Source organism: Balaenoptera borealis (assembly GCF_965194805.1).
Source record: "Balaenoptera borealis genome assembly, chromosome: 9".
Lineage (NCBI taxonomy): Eukaryota > Metazoa > Chordata > Mammalia > Artiodactyla > Balaenopteridae > Balaenoptera > Balaenoptera borealis.
In genome coordinates, this window is record NC_138873.1 from 67,571,285 (window position 1) to 67,594,618 (window position 23,334).

The 23,334-nt window shown below is 41.4% G+C and overlaps 1 protein-coding gene across 3 annotated transcripts in view; it reads left to right on the top strand.

Annotated features, from left to right (window-relative positions):
• The window catches only part of BACH2 (BTB domain and CNC homolog 2), a 357,918-nt gene that overhangs the window by 254,074 nt on the left and 80,510 nt on the right, over nucleotides 1–23,334 (top strand). For all 3 annotated transcript variants that reach the window (XM_082405900.1, XM_082405902.1, XM_082405901.1), the window contains one exon: nucleotides 21,082–21,336. In XM_082405900.1, coding sequence (XP_082262026.1) covers nucleotides 21,094–21,336 — 243 coding nt within the window. In that variant the 5' untranslated portion in view covers nucleotides 21,082–21,093. The remainder of the gene's footprint in view (nucleotides 1–21,081; nucleotides 21,337–23,334) is intronic.

Consider the following 23,334-nt stretch of genomic DNA (forward strand, 5'->3'; position numbering starts at 1 on the left):
CTCTCTCTCTTCTCCTTCTAGGACCCCTATAACGCGAATATTGTTGAGTTTAATGTTGTCCCAGAGGTCTCTTAGACTGTCTTCATTTCTTTTCATTCTTTTTTCTTTAGTCTGTTCCGCAGCAGTGAATTCCACCATTCTGTCTTCCAGGTCACTTTTCCGTTCTTCTGCCTCAGTTATTCTGCTATTGATTCCTTCTAGTGTAGTTTTCATTTCAGTTATTGTATTGGTCATCTCTGTTTGTTTGTTCTTTAATTCTTCTAGGTCTTTGTTAATCATTTCTTGCATCTTCTCAATCTTTGCTTCCATTCTTATTCCGAGGTCCTGGATCATCTTCACTATCATTATTCTGAATTCTTTTTCTGAAAGGTTGCCTATCTCCACTTCATTTAGTTGTTTTTCTGGGGTTTTTTCTTGTTCCTTCATCTGGTATATAGCCCTCTGCCTTTTCATCTTGTCTGTCTTTCTGTAAATGTGGTTTTTGTTCCACAGGCTGCAGGATTGTAGTTTTTCTTGCTTCTGCTGTCTGCCCTCTGGTGGTTGAGGCTATCTAAGAGGCTTGATGGGAGGCTCTGGTGGTGGGTAGAGCTGACTGTTGCTGTGGTGGTCAGAGCTCCGTAAAACTTTAATCCACTTGACTGTTGATAGGTGGGGCTGGGTTCCCTCCCTGTTGGTTGTTTTGCCTGAGGCAACCCAACACTGGAGCCTACCTGGGCTCTTTGGTGGGGCTAATGGCAGACTCTGGGAGGGCTCACGCCAAGGAGTACTTCCCAGAACCTCCGTTGCCAGTGTCCTTGTCCCCACGGTGAAACAGAGCCAGCCCCTGCCTCTGCAGGAGACCCTCCAACACTAGCAGGTAGGTCTGGTTCAGTCTCCCCCAGGGTCACTGCTCCTTCCCCCGGGTCCCGATGCACACAGTATTCCATGTGCGCCCTCCAAGAGTGGGGTCTCTGTTTCCCCCAGTCCTGTCGAAGTCCTGCAATCAATTCCCACTAGGCTTCAAAGTCTGATTCTCTATGAATTCCTCCTCCCGTTGCTGGACCCCCAGGTTGGGAAGCCTGACGTGGAGCTCAGAACCTTCACTCCAGTGGGTGGACTTCTGTGGTATAAGTGTTCGCCAGTCTGTGAGTCACCCACCCAACAGTTATGGGATTAGATTTTACTCTGATTGCGCCCCTCCTACCATCTCACTGTGGCTTCTCCTCTGTCCTTGGACGTGGGGTGTCCTCCTTGGTGAAGTCCAGTGTCTTCCTGTCAATGATTGTCCAGCAGCCAGTTGTGATTCTGGTGCTCTCGCAAGAGGGAGTGAGAGCACGTCCTTCTACTCCGCCATCTTGGTTAATTCCAATTTTTTTTTAAAATTTATTTATTTATTTATTTATCTTTGGCTGCATTGAGTCTTCATTGCTGCATGCAGGCTTTTCTCCAGTTGTGGCGAATGGGGGCTACTCTTCGTTGCAGTGCGCGGACTTCTCATTGCAGTGGCTTCTCTTGTTGCGGATCATGGGCTCTAGGCGCGTGGGCTTCGGTAGTTGTGGCGCATGGGCTTAGTTGCTCGTGGCATGTGGGAGCTTCCCGGACCAGGGCTCGAACACGTGTCCCCTGCATTGGCAGGCGGATTCCTAACCACTGCGCCACCAGGGAAGTCCGACGACACGTATGCTATTTTTTTTTTTTTAATTTATTTTATTTACTTATTTGGCTGTGTTGGGTCTTCATTTCTGTGCGAGGGCTTTCTCTAGTTGCAGCGAGCGGGGGCCACTCTTCATCGCGGTGCGCGGGCCTCTTACTGTCGCGGCCTCTCTTGTTGGGGAGCACAGGCTCCAGACGCGCAGGCTCAGCAGTTGTGGCTCACGGGCCCAGTTGCTCCACAGCATGTGGGATCTTCCCAGACCAGGGCTCGAACCCGTGTCCCCTGCATTGGCAGGCAGATTCTCAACCACTGCGCCACCAGGGAAGCCCACGTATGCTATTTTTTAATCAATTCTTTTCTAAACTGATCAGAAAAGTATCCACCAGGGATTGTTCCTGGGGATTGCTGGGCAAATACATTTCCACCTTCCCAGAAAGATCATGAATGGTTTATTATCAACCTCGGCTGTGTTGACTCCAGTGTCTTACAATTAATTCCATATTATAAATTATTAAAGAAGAGTTTGTCATCAGACTGCTATGAGTGGTACTAAGGCGCATTCCTGTAGCATCTGGGAGAAAGTTGCTCAGTGGCCTTTGTCTGATGTTGGAGTGAACATCAGAAACCTTCCTCTCATGGTCTTCTCTCAGTTCTGGGCCCCCCAGAGCCGTGTATGATCCCAGAGCAGCTGATGCCCAGGCAATGGCCTTCTTAGCTCAGTCACACTCTGAAAACCTAGTCCTGGGGATGCAGTTGAGGGTCCTGTGTGCCCATCATCTCTTGAGGGTTTGGAGGCCCACGTGCTGCTGAAAGGGAGCGCATAATTGGTCCTCTGTTTGGCAGTTTAAGATTAAAGGCTATGAACTTAGGGAGAAAGAATCAGAGCCATCGTGCTTTTACCGGGATAGAAGAGCTAAATTATACTCTGTGGGGACCCATGTTGTACAGAACAAGCAGACAAAGAATGTGTTTCACTGTTAGTGAATAGTTGGGCCCAGAAAGTTTGGAAATAAAACACACTTCAGACCCTTCTGCTGAGAAAGTCTACAAATTGTTAGCGTTTCCTTTACTGTGTCAGCCTCGCCTTTTCCTATAGCTTCTGTACCTTCCCATTCTCTTGGTGTGTATCTTGGAGGTTATAGCATTAGTTTCCTCTAACATTCTCATTGCTCAGAAGGGACGGGGTTTCCTGTGGATAAATAGATCCGCAAGGTGGCCTGGTGGCCCAGAGAAGACAAGCAGCTCCAGAGAGCATAGCAGGATCTGAGAAGAAGCAAGTTTGAAGGTGGCCTTGCCAGAAACAAAAGCAACACCAAGTGGGGAAGAAGGATGGAGACGCAGGCAGGAGGTGTGGGGGGTTGGCTTTAAGTAGGGTGGCCAAGAAGGCCTTCCTGAGAAGGTGCCATCTGAGCAAAGACTTGAAGGACATCAGGAAGTGAGGCAACACATTCAAATCTCAAAACAGTCTCCTAGGAGGCAGATTTTATCCTCCTTTTACATACAAGGAGACCAAGAACTTAAGTGAGCTGCCCATGCCCTCCAGCTCTAGGAAGTAGCAGGTGGACCTCGCTGGTTTGTAGGGCTGCCTTGGATCAGCTTCCTGGGGGGGTAAAATGCAGATACCCAGCCTTACTCCAGTTACCCTAAATCCATACAGTGAAAGGACTGTTGTAATTCCAGGCGATAGGGTGGCAGCTGGGCAAGTCTGAGTTATGTTGGCAGGACTGAAAGTAGGAGATGCCAATGTGAAAAAAGGACAAGTGAGATACACACTACAGTATATATGATAGATAAACGACAAGGACCTACTGTATAGCACAGGGAACTATATTCAGTATCTTGTAATAACCTAATGTGGAAAAGAGTCAGGAAAAGAATAGGTATATATATATATATATATATATATATATATATATATACACACACACACATATATATATATATATACATATATATGTATATGTATAACTGAACCACTTTGCTGTACATCTGAAACATCGTAAATCAATTATACTTCAATTTTAAAAAGTAATTTTTTTAAAAAAAGGCCAAGCCATCATCAGTCTGGGAATGAAAAGTGAATGGAAACCGTTGGCTTGTTGACAGAGAAGAGCTAATTTTATTGATCACGTAGTGCCTATTGAATGAGTGAATTAATGAACAAACAAACATGTGAAATGTTTTAATCCTTACGACCCTATGGGGTAGGTGCTCTTTATCTTACCCTTTTTGTACAAATCAGAAGACTGAGGCACAGAAAAGTTGTGTCTTGCTGAAGGTTTGGCCAGAAATGAGTGGCAGAGTCAGGATTCCAAGCCAGGCAGCCTGGCTGTAGAGGCCGTGTCCTCAATCATTACATGGTCCTGCCTCTATTCACCCTGCTGATACAGTACTTAGTGCCTGCTTACTACACTCTGGGAATTGTTCCAGGCGCTTTGCATGTTTGTGCTTTACGTTACTTATTCCTCATGACAAGTGGATTGCAGATGAGGGATCCTCACAGAGAGCTTGAGGTCAGTATGCAGATGCCGGCAGGCTGGCTTCAGAGCCTGGCTTGTCACCGCTATACCCGCTGTCTCTCAAGATGAAGGAAGGTTCTGATTTGTATGAAACATGCAAAAGATAGCAGAGCGAGAAAACAGGGAAAGCCTGTCATAGAAGGCGGACTATTCAAGGCACATCCTTCTAGCAAATATAAAGGGATAGAATCTTCCAGAAACATTGTTAGATGAGAATCAGGACAAGCCCCCCATCTGCCAGGCTCTTTCTCTTGGCGTGTAAGAGAAATATATCAGGGTTAAGTGCCCATCAGAGCAGACATTCTTGGTATAATCGTGTGTAGAATTAGACAGAGGTGAGGATAGTTCCTGATGCAAACAGAGTACTTTATACTTCTCAGACAGCTCTCAGATCTACTGCCTGATTTGACCTTCTTGGTCATCATACAGTGTTAGAGAGGGAAGCCTGCAGTGGTGTCGTGGTTGAAGTTACCAGAAGGCACCAGATCCCACACATTGTCCCATCATTTTCTCACAGGCCGTGGATGGAGATCAAGCAAATTGGGCTTTCCCCAGGTTTAAGCTGGAGAATCTGGCAAACAAAGCCATACCTCACTCTTCATGCAGTTCAGGTTTGCCTCAATATAAGAAACTCTCAATCTGAACAGAATTACACATTTTATATAGTATACAAAGAAATTAATTTTCTTTTCATAATCATAGCTTCCATTTGTGGGGTGTTTACTGTAAAACAAAGACCATCCTAAATACTTTATTGCTTCATCTCATTTAGTCTTCACATAGCCATTTTGCAGATGGAAAGACAAAGGATTACAGAGTCTAATTAATGTACCCAGCTAGGAGGTGGGAGAGCAGGGACTCAAATGGAGGGCCCTCTGTCTAGGGATGGAAGGAGAAATGGGAAGCAGGTACATTGTAGAATCAAGAAAGTACTGAAACAGAGAAAGACAAATACTGTCTGCTATCACTTATATGTGGAATCTACAAAATACCACAACCTAGTGACTATAACAAAAAAGAAGCAGACTCACAGATATAGAGAACATACTAGTGGTTAACAGTGGGGAGAGGGAAGGGGCAATATAAGGGTAAGTACAAACTATTAGGTATAAAATAAGCTACAAGGATATATTATACAACACAGAATATAGCCAATATTTTATAATACTATGAATGGAGTATAACCTTTAAAAATTATGAATCACTGTATTGTACACCCGTAATTTATATAATATCATACATCAACTATGCTTTAATTTAAAAAAAAAAGAACTAGGGACTTCCCTGGCAATCCAGTGGTTAAGACTCCGCACTCCCAATGCAGGGGGCACGGGTTCGATCCCTGGTCGGGGAACTAAGATCCCGCATGCTGCACAGCACAGCCAAAAATAAAAATAAAAATAAAAAATAATAATAAAATTTAAACAAAAATTAAAAAAAGAACTTACCCAGAACCCAAAACAAAAAAGAAAGAAAAAAAAGAAAGTACTGAGAGGTCTCTTCCTGCCTGGTACTTCTGGGTGCTTTTGGGTGATTCCCTGGTACCACCTGGTCATACCCCTTCCTGACCATTTGGAAAGAGGGTATTTTCTCCTCCACGGTAGTGCATATTTGACTTTTTACAATCAGTGAGTTAGAAAATAATCTCTTCTTAATATACTTTGCTTTATCTGAAGCATATCCTTCTCATCACCCTGAGAAGCTGCCAAGGACAGGACAGGGACTTGGAAGGCTCCAAGCACATCCTTTTTCCCCCATCTCTCTTCATTGACCTCCTGCCTTTTCCCCATCCTCCCAGGAGAGCACTTCACCTGTGTGTTAATATTCCAGCTCCATTTGATCCCCTCCTTGGTGACAGATGGTCCAAGTGCTTTTGTTACCTGATGTGGGATTTAACAGACTACCAAGCAATGCTCTTAGCTTCACGGTTTTAATCATTTTGAAATGGAAAAACAGGAGTGAGGGTGCCCAGGCTTCAGTGGAAAATCCACAGACCTTTCCCAGAGCATTTCCCGAAGTGACCCTTGAGCCAGATAACTCCTCTGCCTTGACGCCCTGATTGGACGCTGCCTACGTGGGCGCTGAGTTTTGTTTTAGTTACCAGCTGAACCATCTTGCAATCTAAGCCTCATCCGTCCCAGCTTGCAACCCTGCAGAGAAGATAATATTTCAGAACAGAATCATGTTGTCCAAAAGACCCCAGTGCATGAAAGAAGCAAGTTTCCTTTTATTCAGAACCTTTTCTGTGAAAGCTGTATTTCTGCCAAGCCACAGAAACTCACTTCTGTTTTCTTTCCCACCTGTAAGCAGCACGCCCTCAAAGGAGGTGGAACAGCCATTGCTAGAGATCACAGGGATGAACAGCCACATAACTGTAGATATTCTTTATGCACAGGCAGACCTTTCTGTCAAAAGTGTGTCTGGAGGTGACCCCCTGCCCCTGCTCCGCGAGAAGGAGTTAGGTTTGATAATCCAATCTCTAGCTAACATCATACTTCCTGATCAGATGAATCTACCTTTGGCAAGTTACACATATTAGCACCTGCAAGCAGTAACTAGCCCAGAAAACGATGGCTTTGCTAACATGGTTTCTTCACATCGACACCGAAGCCCAGCATTGTCACTGACCTGGTGAGTAAACTCCTGAAATTAACGACACAGTATCTTTTGAAACGAATTCAAGGAGCAATGTTTTTAAATTATAACACTTAAATATTCTCTTTCTTTTTGTCCCCTCTCTCTCTCCTCCCTTTCCTCCTTCCCTCTCTTTCTCTCTCCCTCTTCTTTCCCCCACCCCCTTAATCAGATTTGAAGTCCACTAATTACTGTGTTCAGTTTTTGACAGTCTTAGGTTTGACAGTAATGCTAAAGTTGGAATCAGACAGACTTGCAGGCTCGCCTTTTTTCTGCATTTGACTATCGGTTGTCTTTTCTTAGTCTTTGATTCTCTGCTGTGAGTTTTGACTTGGTTCTTCACTAAGACAGAATAATTTCTGTCAGGTTCTGGGAACTCCCCTCCCACCTGATGGAGAAGTTTTGGGGAGGGGATGCACGCCCCATGTTGAACTGCGCGCTGGGTACAAATCTGCAGTGCCTCCTATTAAAACGTAAAATGATCCGTTGAGTCATCTTCCCTCTGGTTTGACTCAGATGCTTTATGGTGCACTTTGCATGTCATTTCTCTGTAACGATTTCCCCATGGAGAAGGGTGTCTGATAGAATCCAGGCAGACTGAAGATCGCTCTGAGTCAAATGGATCTTTTATTCTTTTAGTATTAACCCTTAACTCTCAGTTTCCCGTTCTTGCATTTTCCCTGAAGGAACCTTAATGAAGTAAATAGGTTCCACCACCCTCATTTAGCCTCCTAATCACTGTTCGTAATTTCTTCTCACATGAGCAGCATGAAGCTCTAGGGTCATATTTCTCTGGCTGAAAGGGAACAAACACCAGGAGAGAACATTTCACACAGATGCCCTGATAAAGAAAAATGGAGAAAAGAAATGACTTCTCTCTGTCCTCTCACTCCTAATGTGCAAGAAGCAAATGCTAATAGGAAGCAGAGATTGGTGTATGAGAAGTGAGTATAAACAGAGAACACAGATACAAAGAAGCAGTACCGGAGACCAACTAGAAGTGACAAGACAGAAAACTTGCCAAGGGTAGGAAAGGAACTACCCCAGCAGAATAAATGGGGGCTTCGGCTACACCCTTAGCTGGGGGGTTACCGCAAAAGAACCAAGACAAGCAGGGGAGATGATGGCACAGCTGCATATCCAAATCTACCCATCCCTAATTCCACACTTCCTCCCTCCCACACACGCCCTCCCCACCATCATCCAACCTCCACTGACAATAATCGTGTATCTTGGACAGCCTGGTGTGGAGTCCCTTTCCCCCACTGATTTCAAAGCATGTAATTCTTTCATCTGCTTTTTGAGATGACAGTGTATGTACTATGTGATTGTTAAATCCAAGCCATAGCATCCCTGGGACCCCTGAACAGTGTTGGATCACCTGACATCACTGGGTGGAGACTCGGACAGGAGGGGGTGATGGACACCCTGCTTGATTCCAGAGCCACATATCCAAGACGGCTCCTGAGAACCCGTCCTGCACACCAGAGCCCTCTTTGGGAGGAGCGGGGTGGGAAAAGAACAAGGTGTTGAACTATTGTTCAGTCCCAATGGACACTGTGTTCCACTGATATGAGCAAATTGGCCCTTGATTCATCCTTCCTTTGGGTTGACTTGTTTTTAAGGGGAAAACGTTCAGATTGTTTTTGGGCAAGTCTTCCTCTCTTCCTCATCTTTACCAAAAGTTATGTGATGGCATTTCTCCCTTCCAGCCAGCTGTGTTATTTTGAGCATCTCTGACTTCCAAAAAAAAAAAAAAAAAAAGCCTTCTCAAGACTGTGATTAGAAAAGCTCATGTTTCAAGTTTTTCCTGAAGTTTCTGTACTTTCACAGAACCATCGAAATTAGAACTAGAAATACCTTTCTGGTCACCTAGTCCATTTCCTCATTTTATAGATAAGGAAGTGGAAGTGCATTGAAGTGATTTGGTTTTCACAGGAGAGAAGATGATGAAACATGAGGTCTCTGAAAAGAGTTTTGTTCAGAAACAGAGGCCTGGGCCCAGATGTCTCACCACCTCCCGAGGGGCCTCGTCCCTATACTCTGCCCATTCTTGCAGATTCTTATTTAAAAGGTCCAACTAGATTTGATTATCTTTAAGGACCCTTCAGACCTTAAATTGTAGGTTGTAAGATGTGAGTGTGTATTTTCCTTTAAAACCCGAAGTCCACGCCAGGACCTTTGTAATTAAGTCATTGAACAGGAGCCAGGTAACTTGAGTTGTAAATCCTTTCCTAAAATCTTCAATTTGGAGTGAGATGGGATTTTTTACTGATAAAATACAATGCAGAAGAAGAAAAGTGCATAAGCAAATGTATAATTCAATGAAAAGCAAACACACATCTTCCTATCACCGATGTCAAGAGCTAGACCTTAGTGACAGCACCCCTGAGACCTCCCCAGTGCCACTTACCAGTAACTCCCTCCTCACAGCCAGAACCTCTACTCTGAGTCTTTTCTTTATAGTTTCACCACCTATGTATGTATCTATAGATACTGAAGTTTTGCCCATTTTTGAACTTGATCTACATGGAATCCGATGGTGCTGCAATTTTGTGCCTTGCTTCTCTGGCTCAGCACTCGACGTTAGTTTTAGGTTTGTGAGATTCGTCCATGTTGCGTGTGGTTCTCATTTGCTTTGTATTCTTCCATTAATGAATATATGAATATACCTCAGCGTATTTATTAATCGTGCTACCGGCCGACATTGCGTTGTTTCCAGCTGGGAGTTGAACAATTCTGCTGTGAACACTCTTGTCCAGAGTTCTGCTACAGATACGCAGGAGCATCACTTGTGTGAAACCTCGGAATGGAATTGATGGGTGATAATCTTCACCTTCATTAGATAATGCTGAACTGTTTCCCAAAGAATTTGAACCAACCATCAGTGTATGAGAGTCCCTAATGCTTTACATCTCCACAAACACTTGATATTGTTTAACTTTCCATTTCTTTCCAATTCGGTGGATAAGTAGTAAATCTTTTTTTTTTAATTTATTTTTGGCTGTGTTGGGTCTTCGTTGCTGCGTGCAGACTTTCTCTGGTTGTGGTGAGCAGGGGCTACTCTTCGTTGCGGTGCGCGGGCTTCTCATTGAGGTGGCTTCTCTTGTTGTGGAGCATGGGCTCTAGGCACGCAGTCTTCAGTGGTTGCAGCATGTGGGCTCAATAGTTGTGGCTCACAGGCTCTAGAGCGCAGGCTCAGTAGTTGTGGCGCATGGGCTTAGTTGCTCCACGGCATGTGGGATCTTCCTTGACCAGGGCTCGAACCCGTGTCCCCTGCATTGGCAGGCGGATTCTTAACCACTGCAACACCAGGGAAGTCCAATAAATCTTTAATTCTTTATTACCTTTAGATTATTACATATCACCTGTTACCAACATTCTAATATTTCTTGTAGCTCAGCCTCTGTATCGTACTCTGCCTCTCCAAACAGTTTACTTTTAAATATGGAAATGCTAGTCGTTGTCACTAATATTTTATCACTGGATATTTTGGAAGTTTGGATTCTTTTTTATTTGGGTCTGTTTATAAGTCAAACAACAACATCAACATTAAAAATTACCCAAAAAACTGGGGCCTATTATGACGGTTCCTAATTTTTTTTTTCAACTGTGCAGTAAAAACCACTGTCACAAACTGTATCGGTAAATTGAACTTCCTCCTGAAAGGTCAAGGAAAATGGAAGTTTATATTGAAGTACAAGAACCACTCAGAGCTATTAAGGATTTGATGATACAATTGTAAGTGCTTCCTCCTAACAACAGCCTTAAATTTCAGTTCCCTAGCCACTAACTAGTACACACACAGATGGAGTGTTTGAGTGAATAAAGAACATGGAACGTTTTAGTGCCCCATGTCAGGCCGTCACTTTAGCTACCTAAAGGCATTAGAGGCATTAAGTGACAGGCACTGCAGTTTTCCATTAGAAAATACCAAAATTGGATTGCTTTCCACTTTAAGTAAGAAGTTTGAGTCCTGATGCGATTGAAAAGTGTTTCCAAGCCAAAAGTAATAACTTCGTAATTTTAATGGCGCTGTGCACGCTAAAATTTCTATAGTCTTTTTTTTTTAATTTATTTACTTATTTATTTATTTTTGGCTGCATTGGGTCTTTGTTGCTGCATGCGCGGGCTTTCTCTAGTTGCGGCGAGCGGGGGCTACTCTTCGTTGCGGTGCCTGGACTTGTCATTGCGGTGGCTTCTCTTGTTGTGGAGCAGGGGCTCTAGGTGCACAGGCTCCAGTAGTTGTGGCATGCGGGCTCAATAGTTGTGGCTTGCGGGCTCTAGAGTGCATGCTCAGTAGTGGTGGCGCACGGGCTTAGTTGCTCCGCGGCATGTGGGATCTTCCCCGACCAGGGCTCGAACCCGTGTCCCCTGCATTGGCAGGCGGATTCTTAACCACTGTGCCACCGGGGAAGTCCCCAAATTTCTATAGTCTTGATAACTTTCTTTCATAAAAACTAACCCTTATGGTTTCATAGTAAATAACTTTTTAAAAAAGAGCATGCTTGATAAGAGCAGAAATATACTCAGCAATTACTAAATAATTTAGTGTTTGAGTCACAGAAGTGTTTACTTAATGCACTGTTTCTAGGAGAAGTGTGGTTGGAATTTCAAGTGAAATGGTTTATAATTTGGTCTTTTTCATTACCTCCAAGGCGTATTCATTTCTTCTCTTCTGAAACATTCTAGACATGACAGGTTGTCTGGAAAACTTAACATTCTACTTTTTTGTGAATTGCAGCTTTTCAGATTTCCCAGTGTAGATTTTTTTTTCTTTTTTTTGGCTTTTTGATTTATACTTTTGCCTTCAGAACTAAGTGTTAGACATTTTAATTTCTGAATATGACCCAATAATGAACAAAGAGTGAATGAGTGAATTAATAAGTGAGTCTGTATTCATTAATACTGCTTCTTTGACTGATAAGAGCTGTGGTCCATGCAGCTTTTTGAGGGGATGAGCATACTATGATAAAATGATAGTAATTAACTTTTACTGCCAAACCATATGATAAGATGATTGGGGTATATGTGTGTGTACATGTGCAGCTGGGGTTTTTTTGGCCTACAAAAAGAAGAATGAGATCCAGCCAAAACCCAAATCAGAACCTTTGGAAAGCTTCCTTACAATCTGATTTCAGCTAATGTCTGCACACTTTAACACATTGTCTAATGCTTAGCGTAAAGACTGGCTGTCAGACTCCTCCATGCTATTCTGGGCTGTTACTCACTACAAGGTATTTCATTCTTAGATCCCATGGGTCCTGCTACAGATTTCAGGATTTGCTGCATTGGGAAGGGGGGGAATGTTTTTTGGTATTAGTAAAGCCAATGAAAAAAGGAAAACTTAATAGGACATAATGCAATGATAGGAGAACCAGAATTCAGGTTGGCATTGGTTAGTCAAAAACAGACAAATTAGAGTTCCTAGAAGAGCACTGATGATAACTGGAGCATGGGAAGGGCTGACTGATTTCTTAAAGAAGAAGGAAAACAGTATGTTCCATTATGCTTGAAGAGGGGCCAACAGGGAGGGGTGTGATAAGCTCCAGTAAGAATGTAAAAGCCAAGAGGCACAGAGTGGGGTTGGCATGGCACAGGAAGGATTATCCAGGAATAATGTAACAAAATCAAGAAAATCCTCAGACAGATTAAAGTCTAACAACAGCTTCATGAGATTGATAGATTATTCTTTCCTTTTTGTTATATTCACTAGTTTGTTGTATTGTTTTAGATTCCACATGTAAGTGATATCATACAGTATTTGTCTTTCTCTGACTTATTTCACTTAGCCTAATACCTTGCAAGTCCATCCATGGTACTGCAAATAACAAAATTTCATTCTTTATAGAGCTGAGTAATATTCCATTGTGTCTGTGTGTATGTGTGTGTGTGTGTGTGTGTGTGTGTGTGTATACACACCGCATCTTCTTTATCCATTCATCTGTTGGTGGACATTTAGGTTGCTTCCATGTCTTGGCTATTGTAAACAGTGCTGCTATGAACGTTGAATTGCCTGTATCTTTTCAAATTAGAGTTTCCTCCAGGAAATGGAATTACTGGATCATACGGTAAGTCTATTTTTAGTTTTTAAGGAACCTCCATACTGTTCGCCGTAGTGGCTGCACCAATTTACGTTCCCACCAACAGTGTAGGAGGGTTCCCTTTTCTCTACACCCTGTCCAACGTATATTATTTGTAGACTTTTTGATGATGGCCATTCCGACCAGTGTGAGTTGATACCTCATTGTAGTTTTATTTTGCATTTCTCTAATGATTAGTGATGTTGAGCATCTTTTCATGTGCCTGATGGCTATCAGTATGTCTTCTTTGGAGAGATGTCTATTTAGATCTTCTGCCCACTTCATGATTGGGTTGTTTGTTTTTCTGATATTGAGCTGTATGAGCTGTTTATATATTTTAGATATTAACCCTTTATCAGTCACATCACTTGGAAATATTTTCTCCCATTCTGTAGGTTGTCTTTTCGTTTTTGTCGATGGTATCCTTTGCTGTGCAAAAGCTTTTAAGTCTAATTAGGTCCCATTTGTTTATTTTTGCTTTTATTTCCTTTGCTTTAGGAGACAGATCCAAAAAAACTATTGCTACGGTTTATGTCAGAGAGTGTTCTGCCTATGTTTTCTTCCAGGAGTTTTATGGTTTCTCGTCTTACATTTAGATCCCTAATCCATTTTGAGTTTATTTTTATATATGATGTGAGAAAATGTTCTAATTTCATTCTTTTACATGTAACTGTCCAGTTTTCCCAGAACCACTTATTGAAGAGATTGTCTTTTCTCTATTGTATATTCTTGCCTCCTTTGTCAAAGATTAATTGACCATAAGTGTGTGGGTTTGTTTCTGGGCTTTCTATTCTGTTCCATTGATCTATGTGTCTGTTTTTGTGCCAGCATCATACTGTTTTGATTACTGTAGCTTTGTAGTATAGAAGCTAGGGAGCCTGATTCCTCCAGCTCCGTTTTTCGTCTCAAGATTGCTTTGGCCATTCAGGGTCTCTTGTGTTTCCATACAAGTTTTAAATTTATTTGTTTTAGTTCTGTGAAAAATGCCCTTTGTATTTTGATAGGGATTGCATTGAATCTGTAGATTGCCTTGGGTAGTATTGTCACTTTAACAGTATTAATTCTTCCAATCCTAGAACACAGCTGTTTGTGCCATCTTCAATTTCTTTCATCAGTGTCTTATAGTTTTCCCAGTATAGGTCTTTTACCTCCTTAGGTAGGTTTATTCCTAGGTATTTTATTCTTTTGATGCAATGGTAAATGGGATTGTTTCCTTAATTTCTCTTTCTGATATTTCATTATTAGTGTATAGAAATGCAACAGATTTCTGTATGTTGTAACTTTACCATATTCATTGATGAGCCCTAATAGTTTTCTGATGGCGTCTTTAGGATTTTCTATGTATAGTATCATGCCATCTGCAAACAGTGACAGTTTTACTTTTTCCTTTCCAATTTGGATTCCTTTTATTTCTTTTTCTTCTCTGATTGCTGTGACTAGGACTTCCAGAACTATGTTGAATAATAAAAGTGGTGAGAGTGGGCATCCTTGTCTTGTTCCTGATCTCAGAAGAAATGCTTTTAGCTTTTTACTGTTGAGTAGGATGTAAGCTGTGGGTTCGTCATATATGGCCTTTATTATGTAGGCATGTTCCCTCTATGCCCACTTTCTGGAGAGTTTTTATCATAAATGGATACTGAGGGAATGATACATTTTAGATTATACCATTTGATGAACAGATCTAATATGTTTCAAATGTCTTCTAAAACTCTCTGGAAGGTTTAGCCCAAAAAACAGGTGTCCATGTTCATGTGACTATCATAGCATGCTTCATCAACTCAGGATGCATATATTGCCACATGTCCTTTATTTTCCCAAACCTGCCCCATTAGCAGGATATGGAATCTTTCCTTGAGCCTCCCAGCTGTCCTAGAGCCAGAAAGAGACCATCTTACTTGTGAACTGGAATCTGAGAATCCACCCACTGCCTTGGCTTCACCACTATTAATGCCTGGACTATTGTCCAGTGCTGCTATATAGCAGTCAGCCCCCACTCGGACCTCAGTGGAACTCCACACTGGTTTCCCAGGTGACATATTCTTTTACTTTATACTCCCTTGCTCAGCCATGGTTCCCAGAACAAACCTCTGGGCTAAGATATCCAGGACTGAAGGAGCTAATAGCATCAGTTCCACGTATTGTGCCAAAATGTCCTCCTAGGTTTGGATTCCCCATTTCCTACAGATAACTTCACTTCAAGGGACTTGTGCCCCTCTATTTACTTAGGGACACCATGGTCTATCCTGACAGATCTTCCTAATTTGAAACCTGTGGGATCAGGGGTTGGGGTCCTGGTTCTTTCTCTTCCAGAAGGCTTTGGTTTCTTCCTGTATATTGTCCACCCCATTCCCTGTAACCAGCTCTACAGAGGCAGTTTTTAAGCCATAAAAAACAATGAAAAGAGGGTACATAAATGGTCTTTATAAGGTCAAAGAAAGCTAGCTTCTGTCAACTAAAATGACAGTACCCCATTCTCTGTGATCAAGTCGGTATTTCTTTTATAGACTTAGACTCATAGAATTGTAGATCTGTTAAGAACTTTGCTAGTCTTCTAGTCCAAGCTTCTCATTTTACCAACATGGAAGCAGGTCCAGAGAAAGTTAGGCAATTTATCCAAAATCCACAAAGCCAGTCAGTGCCAGAGCTGGACTGAAAGCCCTAGAGCCCTGGTTCATTCCTCTTTCCACTGCACCTCACTTCATTTCTCTTTTGATTTTCTTTCATTTCATGTTTCACTAAAGAATTTATGGCTTTGTATCCATTATAGCAAGCTCCTCTCGTCTTGATGTAGGTACATTAATATGAATTACTCATAAATGGATTGGAAAAATGAGATGTCTCTTATAAATCTCCTGCTTTTTATGATTTTTTTTTTTTTTACATCCTGGAACCTTAATTGTCCCACCCAGTTTTGAGTGCTGTCAGCTATATGCAAGCTATTGTGATTCAAAAACAAAACAAAACTAGTTTTCACAGACTGAGAAAATTAAATGTGTTAGGAGAAAGAGTAATAATTTGAGAACTAAGAATGGAGAAAATAAATCAGACAGGAGACCCTGTATGGGAGATAAGAAAATCCTGAAAACATTCCATGGAAAAGAAACCAGAATAGAAAAAGATTTGTCTTCTTACTAGATAGTAAAGAATTTAACAACAATTAACTAGTCATAGATAGTAGTCATGTAAACTCAATCTTACCCCATGGCTTATGGTCATTATAACTGAATTGTGTCATTTATAACTCTATTCTTATTGCATTAAGAATGATTCCAGTTAATAAGGCTCACAGATATTTTATCTTTTATTAGAATACCAAAGAACTGAAAATTCTTCTTGGCAGATACATTTTTGTAATTAGGTATTAAAAACCATCATTTATGGTAGAGCAAAATTTATACTATATGGTTAGCAATGTGATAAATTATTGTTTGTAAAGTGTGTACAGTAACTATAATATAAAGAATAAATCCAAGATTTTTGCTTCCAGCCAAGATGGAGTAACAGGTACTAGATTTATCCTCTCACTTGAAACAACTATAAAAATAGATAAAATATGTGAAACAGTGGTTTTCAAGACTTTGGACGCCAAGCAACAAAAGACATTGATCCTCAAGAGAAGGAAAAGAAGCTGAGCCCAGCTTACTGTTTTGAGAATGTTTCCAGGCCATGGCACAGGAAGGAGGAACCAAAGAGGGCCTGGCTGACTCTTGAGTTGTGGAGACAGAGCTAATAGTCTGGAGAGCCTATGGTGGCTGGAGTTCAGAATGCAGGGTAGCAGAGAAGGGAGAGCTGAACAGAGAGAAAACTCCAGACATCTGAAGAAGATTTCCCTTCAGTGTCTTGCAGAGTTCTCATTAGCACAAGTGTGTTAGGAGACTACAAAAAAAATGGGGGAAGAACTATCCAAAACGATTAGAAGGAGCAGTACTCAGAGCTCACAGAGGGCCAGGAATAACACCTGTTCCTACCAGCCAGACTAGAAAACCCATAATTCAAGGGCGTTGGGTAAAATACTTAGAAGTAGTGGGTAATAAGGAGCCCTAGATTAGGGGCTTCCCTGGTGGCGCAGTGGTTGAGAGTCTGCCTGCCAATGCAGGGGACACGGGTTCGAGCCCTCGTCTGGGACGATCCCACATGCCGCGGAGCAACTGGGCCCGTGAGCCACAACTACTGAGCCTGCGCGTCTGGAGCCTGTGCTCCGCAACAAGAGAGGCCGCGATAGTGAGAGGCCCGCGCACCGCGATGAAGAGTGGCCCCCGCTTGCCACAACTAGAGAAAGCCCTCGAACAGAAACGAAGACCCAACACAGCCCTAAATAAATAAATAAATAAAATTAAAATAAGGAGCCCTAGATTAAATGCTGCTGTTCCCACTTAAAAGATCTCAAAGGTGAAACCTGAAGGATTGAACTGTTTCTGTATAACTCAACTGAGTCCTAGTACAAAAGCATCCAACAAGGTAAAATTCACAATATCTGGCATCCAATCAAAAATTTCCAGGCATGCACAGAAGCAGGAATGAAGAGAAATATCAATCCATTGAAACTGAACCAGAACTGATACAGATGTTAGAATTAACAGACAGAAATAGTTATTATAACTGTATTCCAAATGTTCAAGAAGTTATAGGAATGATTGAATATCTTAAGTAGACTCATGAAAGATACAAAAGAGACCCAAATTGAACTTTTAGAGGTGAGAGCCACAATTTGTGTGTTGAAAATTAACTGTGAGAGGAATTAATGGCAGATTACATATTGCATATGAAAAGATTAGTGAACTTAAAGTCCTAGCAATAGAAACTGTCCAAAATGAAACACAGAGAGAAAAAAAAAAAAAAAAGACTAGCAAAAATAGAAAAGGTACAGAGCATTTGTGAGCTGTGCAACAATTTCGAGTGGTCTAATATATATGTAACTGAGCTCCCCAAAAGAGAAGAGGAGGGGAGACAGGAAAAACATTTGGCAAAAAAATATTTGAAGAAATAATGGCTAAAATATTTCCAAATTTGATGAAAACTATAAAACCACCCATCTAAGAAGCTCAAGAATCATGAAAAAACTATACCAACCCACATCATAATCAAATTGCTCAAAACAAGTGATAAAGATAAAATCTGAAAAGTAGCTAGAGCGGAGAAGATGTATTATGTAGAGAGAAACAAAGGTAAGGATGAGGCAGATTTTTCATTGGAAACCATGCACATGAAAAGACAGTGCAATGACAGACATCTTTCAAAGTGCTGAAAGAAAAAGAAACAAAACAAAACTGTCAATGTAGAATCTATAGCCCACAAAAATAACTTCAAAAATGAAGTCAACAGACTTCTTAAGAGAAACAAACACTGAAAGAATTCATTACCAGCTGTTATGGACTGAATGTTTATGTCTGTCCAAAAGTCGTATGAAGCCCTAACCCCTAATGTGATGGTAGTTGAAGGAGGGGCCTTTGGGAGGCAGTTAGAATTTTAAAAACTGAATTTGTTTTAAAAACTGAATTTGTAGTTACAGCTCCAGCCCAGAAGACTTCATAGGTAAATTCTATCAAATATTTAAGGAAAAAAACTAGTTGTACCCAAACTCTTCTAGAAAATTGAAAAGGAAGAAATCCTTCCAAACTCATTTTGTGAGACCAGCATTACCCTAATACTAAAACCAGGTTTAAAATATACAAGAAAAGAAAACTACAGACTAATCTCCCTCATGAGCATAGATGTAAAAATTCTTAACAAAATGCTAGCAAACTGAGTCCAGCAATGTATAACAGGGCAAATGTATCATGAGCAAGTGGAGTTTATCCTAGAAATACAAGATTGGTTTAACATTCAAAAATCAATCAATGTTATTTACATTATTAACATACTAAAAAAGAAAAACTATGTGACTATCTCAATAGATGCAGAAAAAGCACTTGGCAAAATTCAGCATCCATTCCTGATTTGAAAAACAAATAAAAAAACCTCCCAGAAAAATAGGAATACAAAGAAACTTCCTCAACTAGATAGGGGCTTCTATGAAACACCAATAGTTACCATCATAAATAACAGTGAAAAACTCAATATGTTCCCCATAACTCTGGGAACAAGGGGAGAATGTTTGCTCTTACCATTTATACTCAACATTGTACTGGAGGTTCTAGACAATGCAGTAAGGCAAGAAAAAGACATTGAAATCATGCAGATTGGAAAAGCAGTAAAATTTCTTCATTTACAGACAGTATTATCTCCTATATAGAAAGTCTGTGGAATCTACCTCCCACCCCACCCCCCCAAAAAAAAGGCTATGGGAACGAATAAGCAAGTTAGGCAAAGTTGCAGGATACAAGATCAATACAAAAATCAGTTATATTTCTATATGCTAGCAATGAAAAATCAGAAATTTAAGTTAAAAACAAAACCATTTATAATTGCATTAAAAATATTTATATCTAGTTATAAATCTGACAAAAGATGTGACCTTGGTTTGTACAAAGATTTTTTTAGATATGACACCAAAAGCATGATCCATTAAAGAAAAAATTGCTCAACTGGACTTCATCACATGAACACTTTCTGCTTTTTGAAAAACACTGCTAAGAGAATAAAATGACAAGCTACAGACTTGGAGAAAACATTTGCAAATCACATATCTGATAAAGGACTTTTATTAAGTATATTAAGGAACTTTCAAAACTCAGTAGTAAGGGAAAAAACCAGTATAAAACGGGCAAAGAATCTACCTCTCCAGAGAAGATAAATAGATGGCAAATAAGCACATGAAAGATTCTCAATATCTTCAGTCACTAGAGAAAAGCAAGTTGAAAACACAAAGAGATTCCACAGTGTACCTATTAGAATGGCCAAAATTAGAAAGACTGACCATACCACGTGGTGACAAGAATGGGCAGGAACTGGACTCTCATACACTGCCATTGAAAATGTGAAATGGCACAACTGCTTTAGAAAACAGGGCCATTTCTTTAAAAGTTAGACTTACACATACCAAATGATCCATCCATTCTATATCTAGGTGTTTACACAAGACAAGTGAAAGCATTTGTTCATACAGAGATTTATACACTAATCCATAGCAGCTTTATTTGTAATAACCAAAAACTGGGAAGTACCCAAATATCCATCAATAGATGAATGGAGAGGTGCAAGGGAGAGATTGTTAAGGGACATAAAGAGACTTTTGGTGGTGAAGGATATGTTCATTGTCTTGATTGTGATGATGGTTTCACTGTTGCATATATATGCCAAAACATATCAAGTTGCACAGTGTTAAGTATATGCAGTTTATTGTATGTTAAAACTCTTTTAAAAAATAAATAATAATAAAGCAAAAAGAAAGTAAGACTCACTACTGGAATTCACACTAGTGTAAATATTACTGGAAAACTGTTGTGTAAGTTAATTAGATTTTTTTTTTAAACATCAATACATCAGTGGACACTTTTTAAAGCAAAGAACCCTTTCGTAAAAGTAATCTTCACTGTTGAATACATCTGTTTTTTTGACTCCTGATGCAATATATTGTGTTTCCTTAAAGAGGATGTACATCCAGTCTGCTGGGATAACAGCAGCACACTTCCACTTCTTTTCAAGAGCCTTTCATGACAACAGTAGCATCATGGTGGCCATGCTTTGTCTTGAAGTGGCGGAGGGCAATTGCGCTAGATAGCTGGCTACATCCACTCCTTCGTACACATTCCGTTTAGTTCCCCTGTTAAATTACGTATTGTGATTAGATATTTACTCTGCTTGGCATCTTAGCCAAATTTCAGCCTAGGAACTTACACGTGCTTCATCCAGGCAGCACTGCCAATACTTCAGAATGAGTCATTTCCTCTTAAAACAAAGCTCAGTTAATACTTTGCACTGGGACTCTGTATGGGTGAAAGTTCCCTTTCAGTCCACTAACAAAATTAAAACTACCAAGTTTTAAAGTAGGTATGCGTTTTGAATGTTTTGGGTGTTCCATTAAAAGACCTGGCTTTGTTTCCGTGTGGTAAAAGGACTCAGTAAGAGGAAAGGAGAGAAGTCAGCCACAGAACACAACCTTCCAGATGTTTTCTGAGCTCACAGTGCTAACTGCGCATAAGATGCTGACGGGCAGTTCTGTGTCTTTCGCCCTGGCTCAGGGCGGTGACGCCCAGGCGCTCAGCATCCTTTCTCACCGTGTCTCTCTGACTCAGGGAGCCGTGATGACCCAGGCTTGCTTGCTTTCTTTCAGGGTGTGAACGGCATGTCTGTGGATGAGAAACCTGACTCCCCCATGTATGTGTATGAGTCCACAGTCCACTGCACCAACATCCTCCTGGGCCTCAATGACCAGCGCAAAAAGGATATTCTCTGTGACGTGACTCTGATCGTGGAGAGGAAGGAGTTCCGGGCCCACCGAGCTGTGCTGGCCGCATGCAGTGAATACTTCTGGCAGGCGCTGGTTGGACAGACGAGAAATGACTTGGTGGTCAGCTTGCCTGAGGAGGTACAGTAGTTTGGTTTGTTCGTGCAGTTGCTAACGGAGGTTTGTTGACTTGGAGACAGTTGGCTGAGGAGGACCTGGAAGGTAGGACCTGTGCCACATCCCTGCTCGGGGGCTGATGATCAAGTCACCCGCGCGTTAGGTTTGCGGCAGAGCCCGTTTCTATTGGATGCATTTCACATCTCAGAGGCATGAATCTGAACCTCACCTGTGCCTCACAGCCCCACCTAGTTTCTAGTTCACTTACTCTTCGGGTTTTGAGTAGTTTGCCCAGAGTTTAGTACAGTCCTACATGTGGGATCTCAATCACTGGGACTGTTGCTATGATTTTTCTCTTTCAAATGGTTGAAGCAACACTTGATTTCCCTTGAGAGTAAAAGAATGAAAGTGTTCACAGCACCTTCCTTGCCCAGGGGGAAGAGTAAAAGCAGGCAGTCGTTTTCACAGTTAATATAGTAAGATTCTAAGAAGTGTAAACTTGCTTTTCTCACCATCGTTGAAAGTACCCTACTCAGGTTTCTTAATTACTTCAGGGAGTCCAGTCACTTCTGTACTTTGGGGACAGTAGTAGCTGGACTTGTTCTGTCCAGAGATGACATACAGTTGGATGGTTTGAGCTGCCAGAACTCAAAGGATGGGCTTCATGCCGACAAACCACTAAATTGGCCACCCCTTTGAACTGTCTATACAGTTACTCTTTTTCTATCATCCTGATTCCCCTTCATTTTTGTGGGACTAAGGGTAACACTGAGCAGCCTTAGGCTTTGTGTTCAAGGCCAGAATCATTCCCTGTGCCCCAGCACGGTCTACAACACCAGGGCTGCCACTGACAGTTGTGCAGGCTGTGCACTGCACAACTCTCAAGGGTACAACTCATGTTCGTAGTCTATGTGAAGAGAGACCCAGAGTTGTGCCGTGATCCACAGAGCAGCTCTTCACAGCACCCCTAGGAGAAACCAAAGACCTGGTCACCCTGAGGGAGGTGCTAATGGGCACAAGTAGCATTAAGTCTCAGGGGTCCCAGATCCAGTGTCTCCAGAGGCCTGGCAAATCATATAAATGAGTAAAGCAGGTTGTGTATGAGAAGTAGGACGTGGTGGGGCAAGCAGCTGCTCCACAGAAAGACATTCAAGTTCAACATAAAAAACAAATAGACATACACACTACTGTATATAAAATAAACAACAAGGAAGCTAGGGTAGCTTTATTGATACCAGTCAAAATAGACTTTTAAGACAACATTATTTGCACAGGGAACTAGATTCAATATCTTGTATTGAACCTATAATGGAAAAAAATCTGAAAAAGAATATATATATATCAATATATATTCATAAATATAACTGAATCACTTTGCTGTTCACCTGCAACACTGTAAATCAACTGTTCTTCAATTTTAAAAAATCCATCTATACCCCCCCAAAAAAAACAAAGACAAAAATAGACAGGGGGTCAGAGGGGTCACTAGGTCCAGTCCCCTGTTAAGAAATGTCTGCTGTTACCCCTGCAGAGCAGGAAAGTGGCAAAGTGAGGGCCACATAGGCAGTTTCACATGAATATTCTTTGTTATGTACCCAGGTGAAGGGCTCCATTACTACTCCTCACACCACTGGCAAGGAGATAACTAGAAAGATCCTAATACTAGAAACAAAAGGACAAATCAGTTGAAGATAATGTAATTGGGGCTGGAGGAGGGAGGGATGCTTATGTACCAAGTGATGTGGGAAGGCCAAGAAATGGCAGCTGGTGGTGTGACTGGTGATCCTGAGCTGCATTAATGGGCAAATACTTAACCCGTCATTAGGTGAGAGGATAAATATAAAAGACTACGTTTAAACTGGTTGGCGTTCGTCAAATATAAGACTCTTTCTTCTTCTCTTGAGGGGCAGCAAGCGCGCCTTTGAATTTACTTTAACTCTAGAATTCTCTGAAAATATCTGACAAACTTCCAATTATCCAGGATGGTTTTAGGGAGGGGGTGGAGTTTACAGTTAATTTATT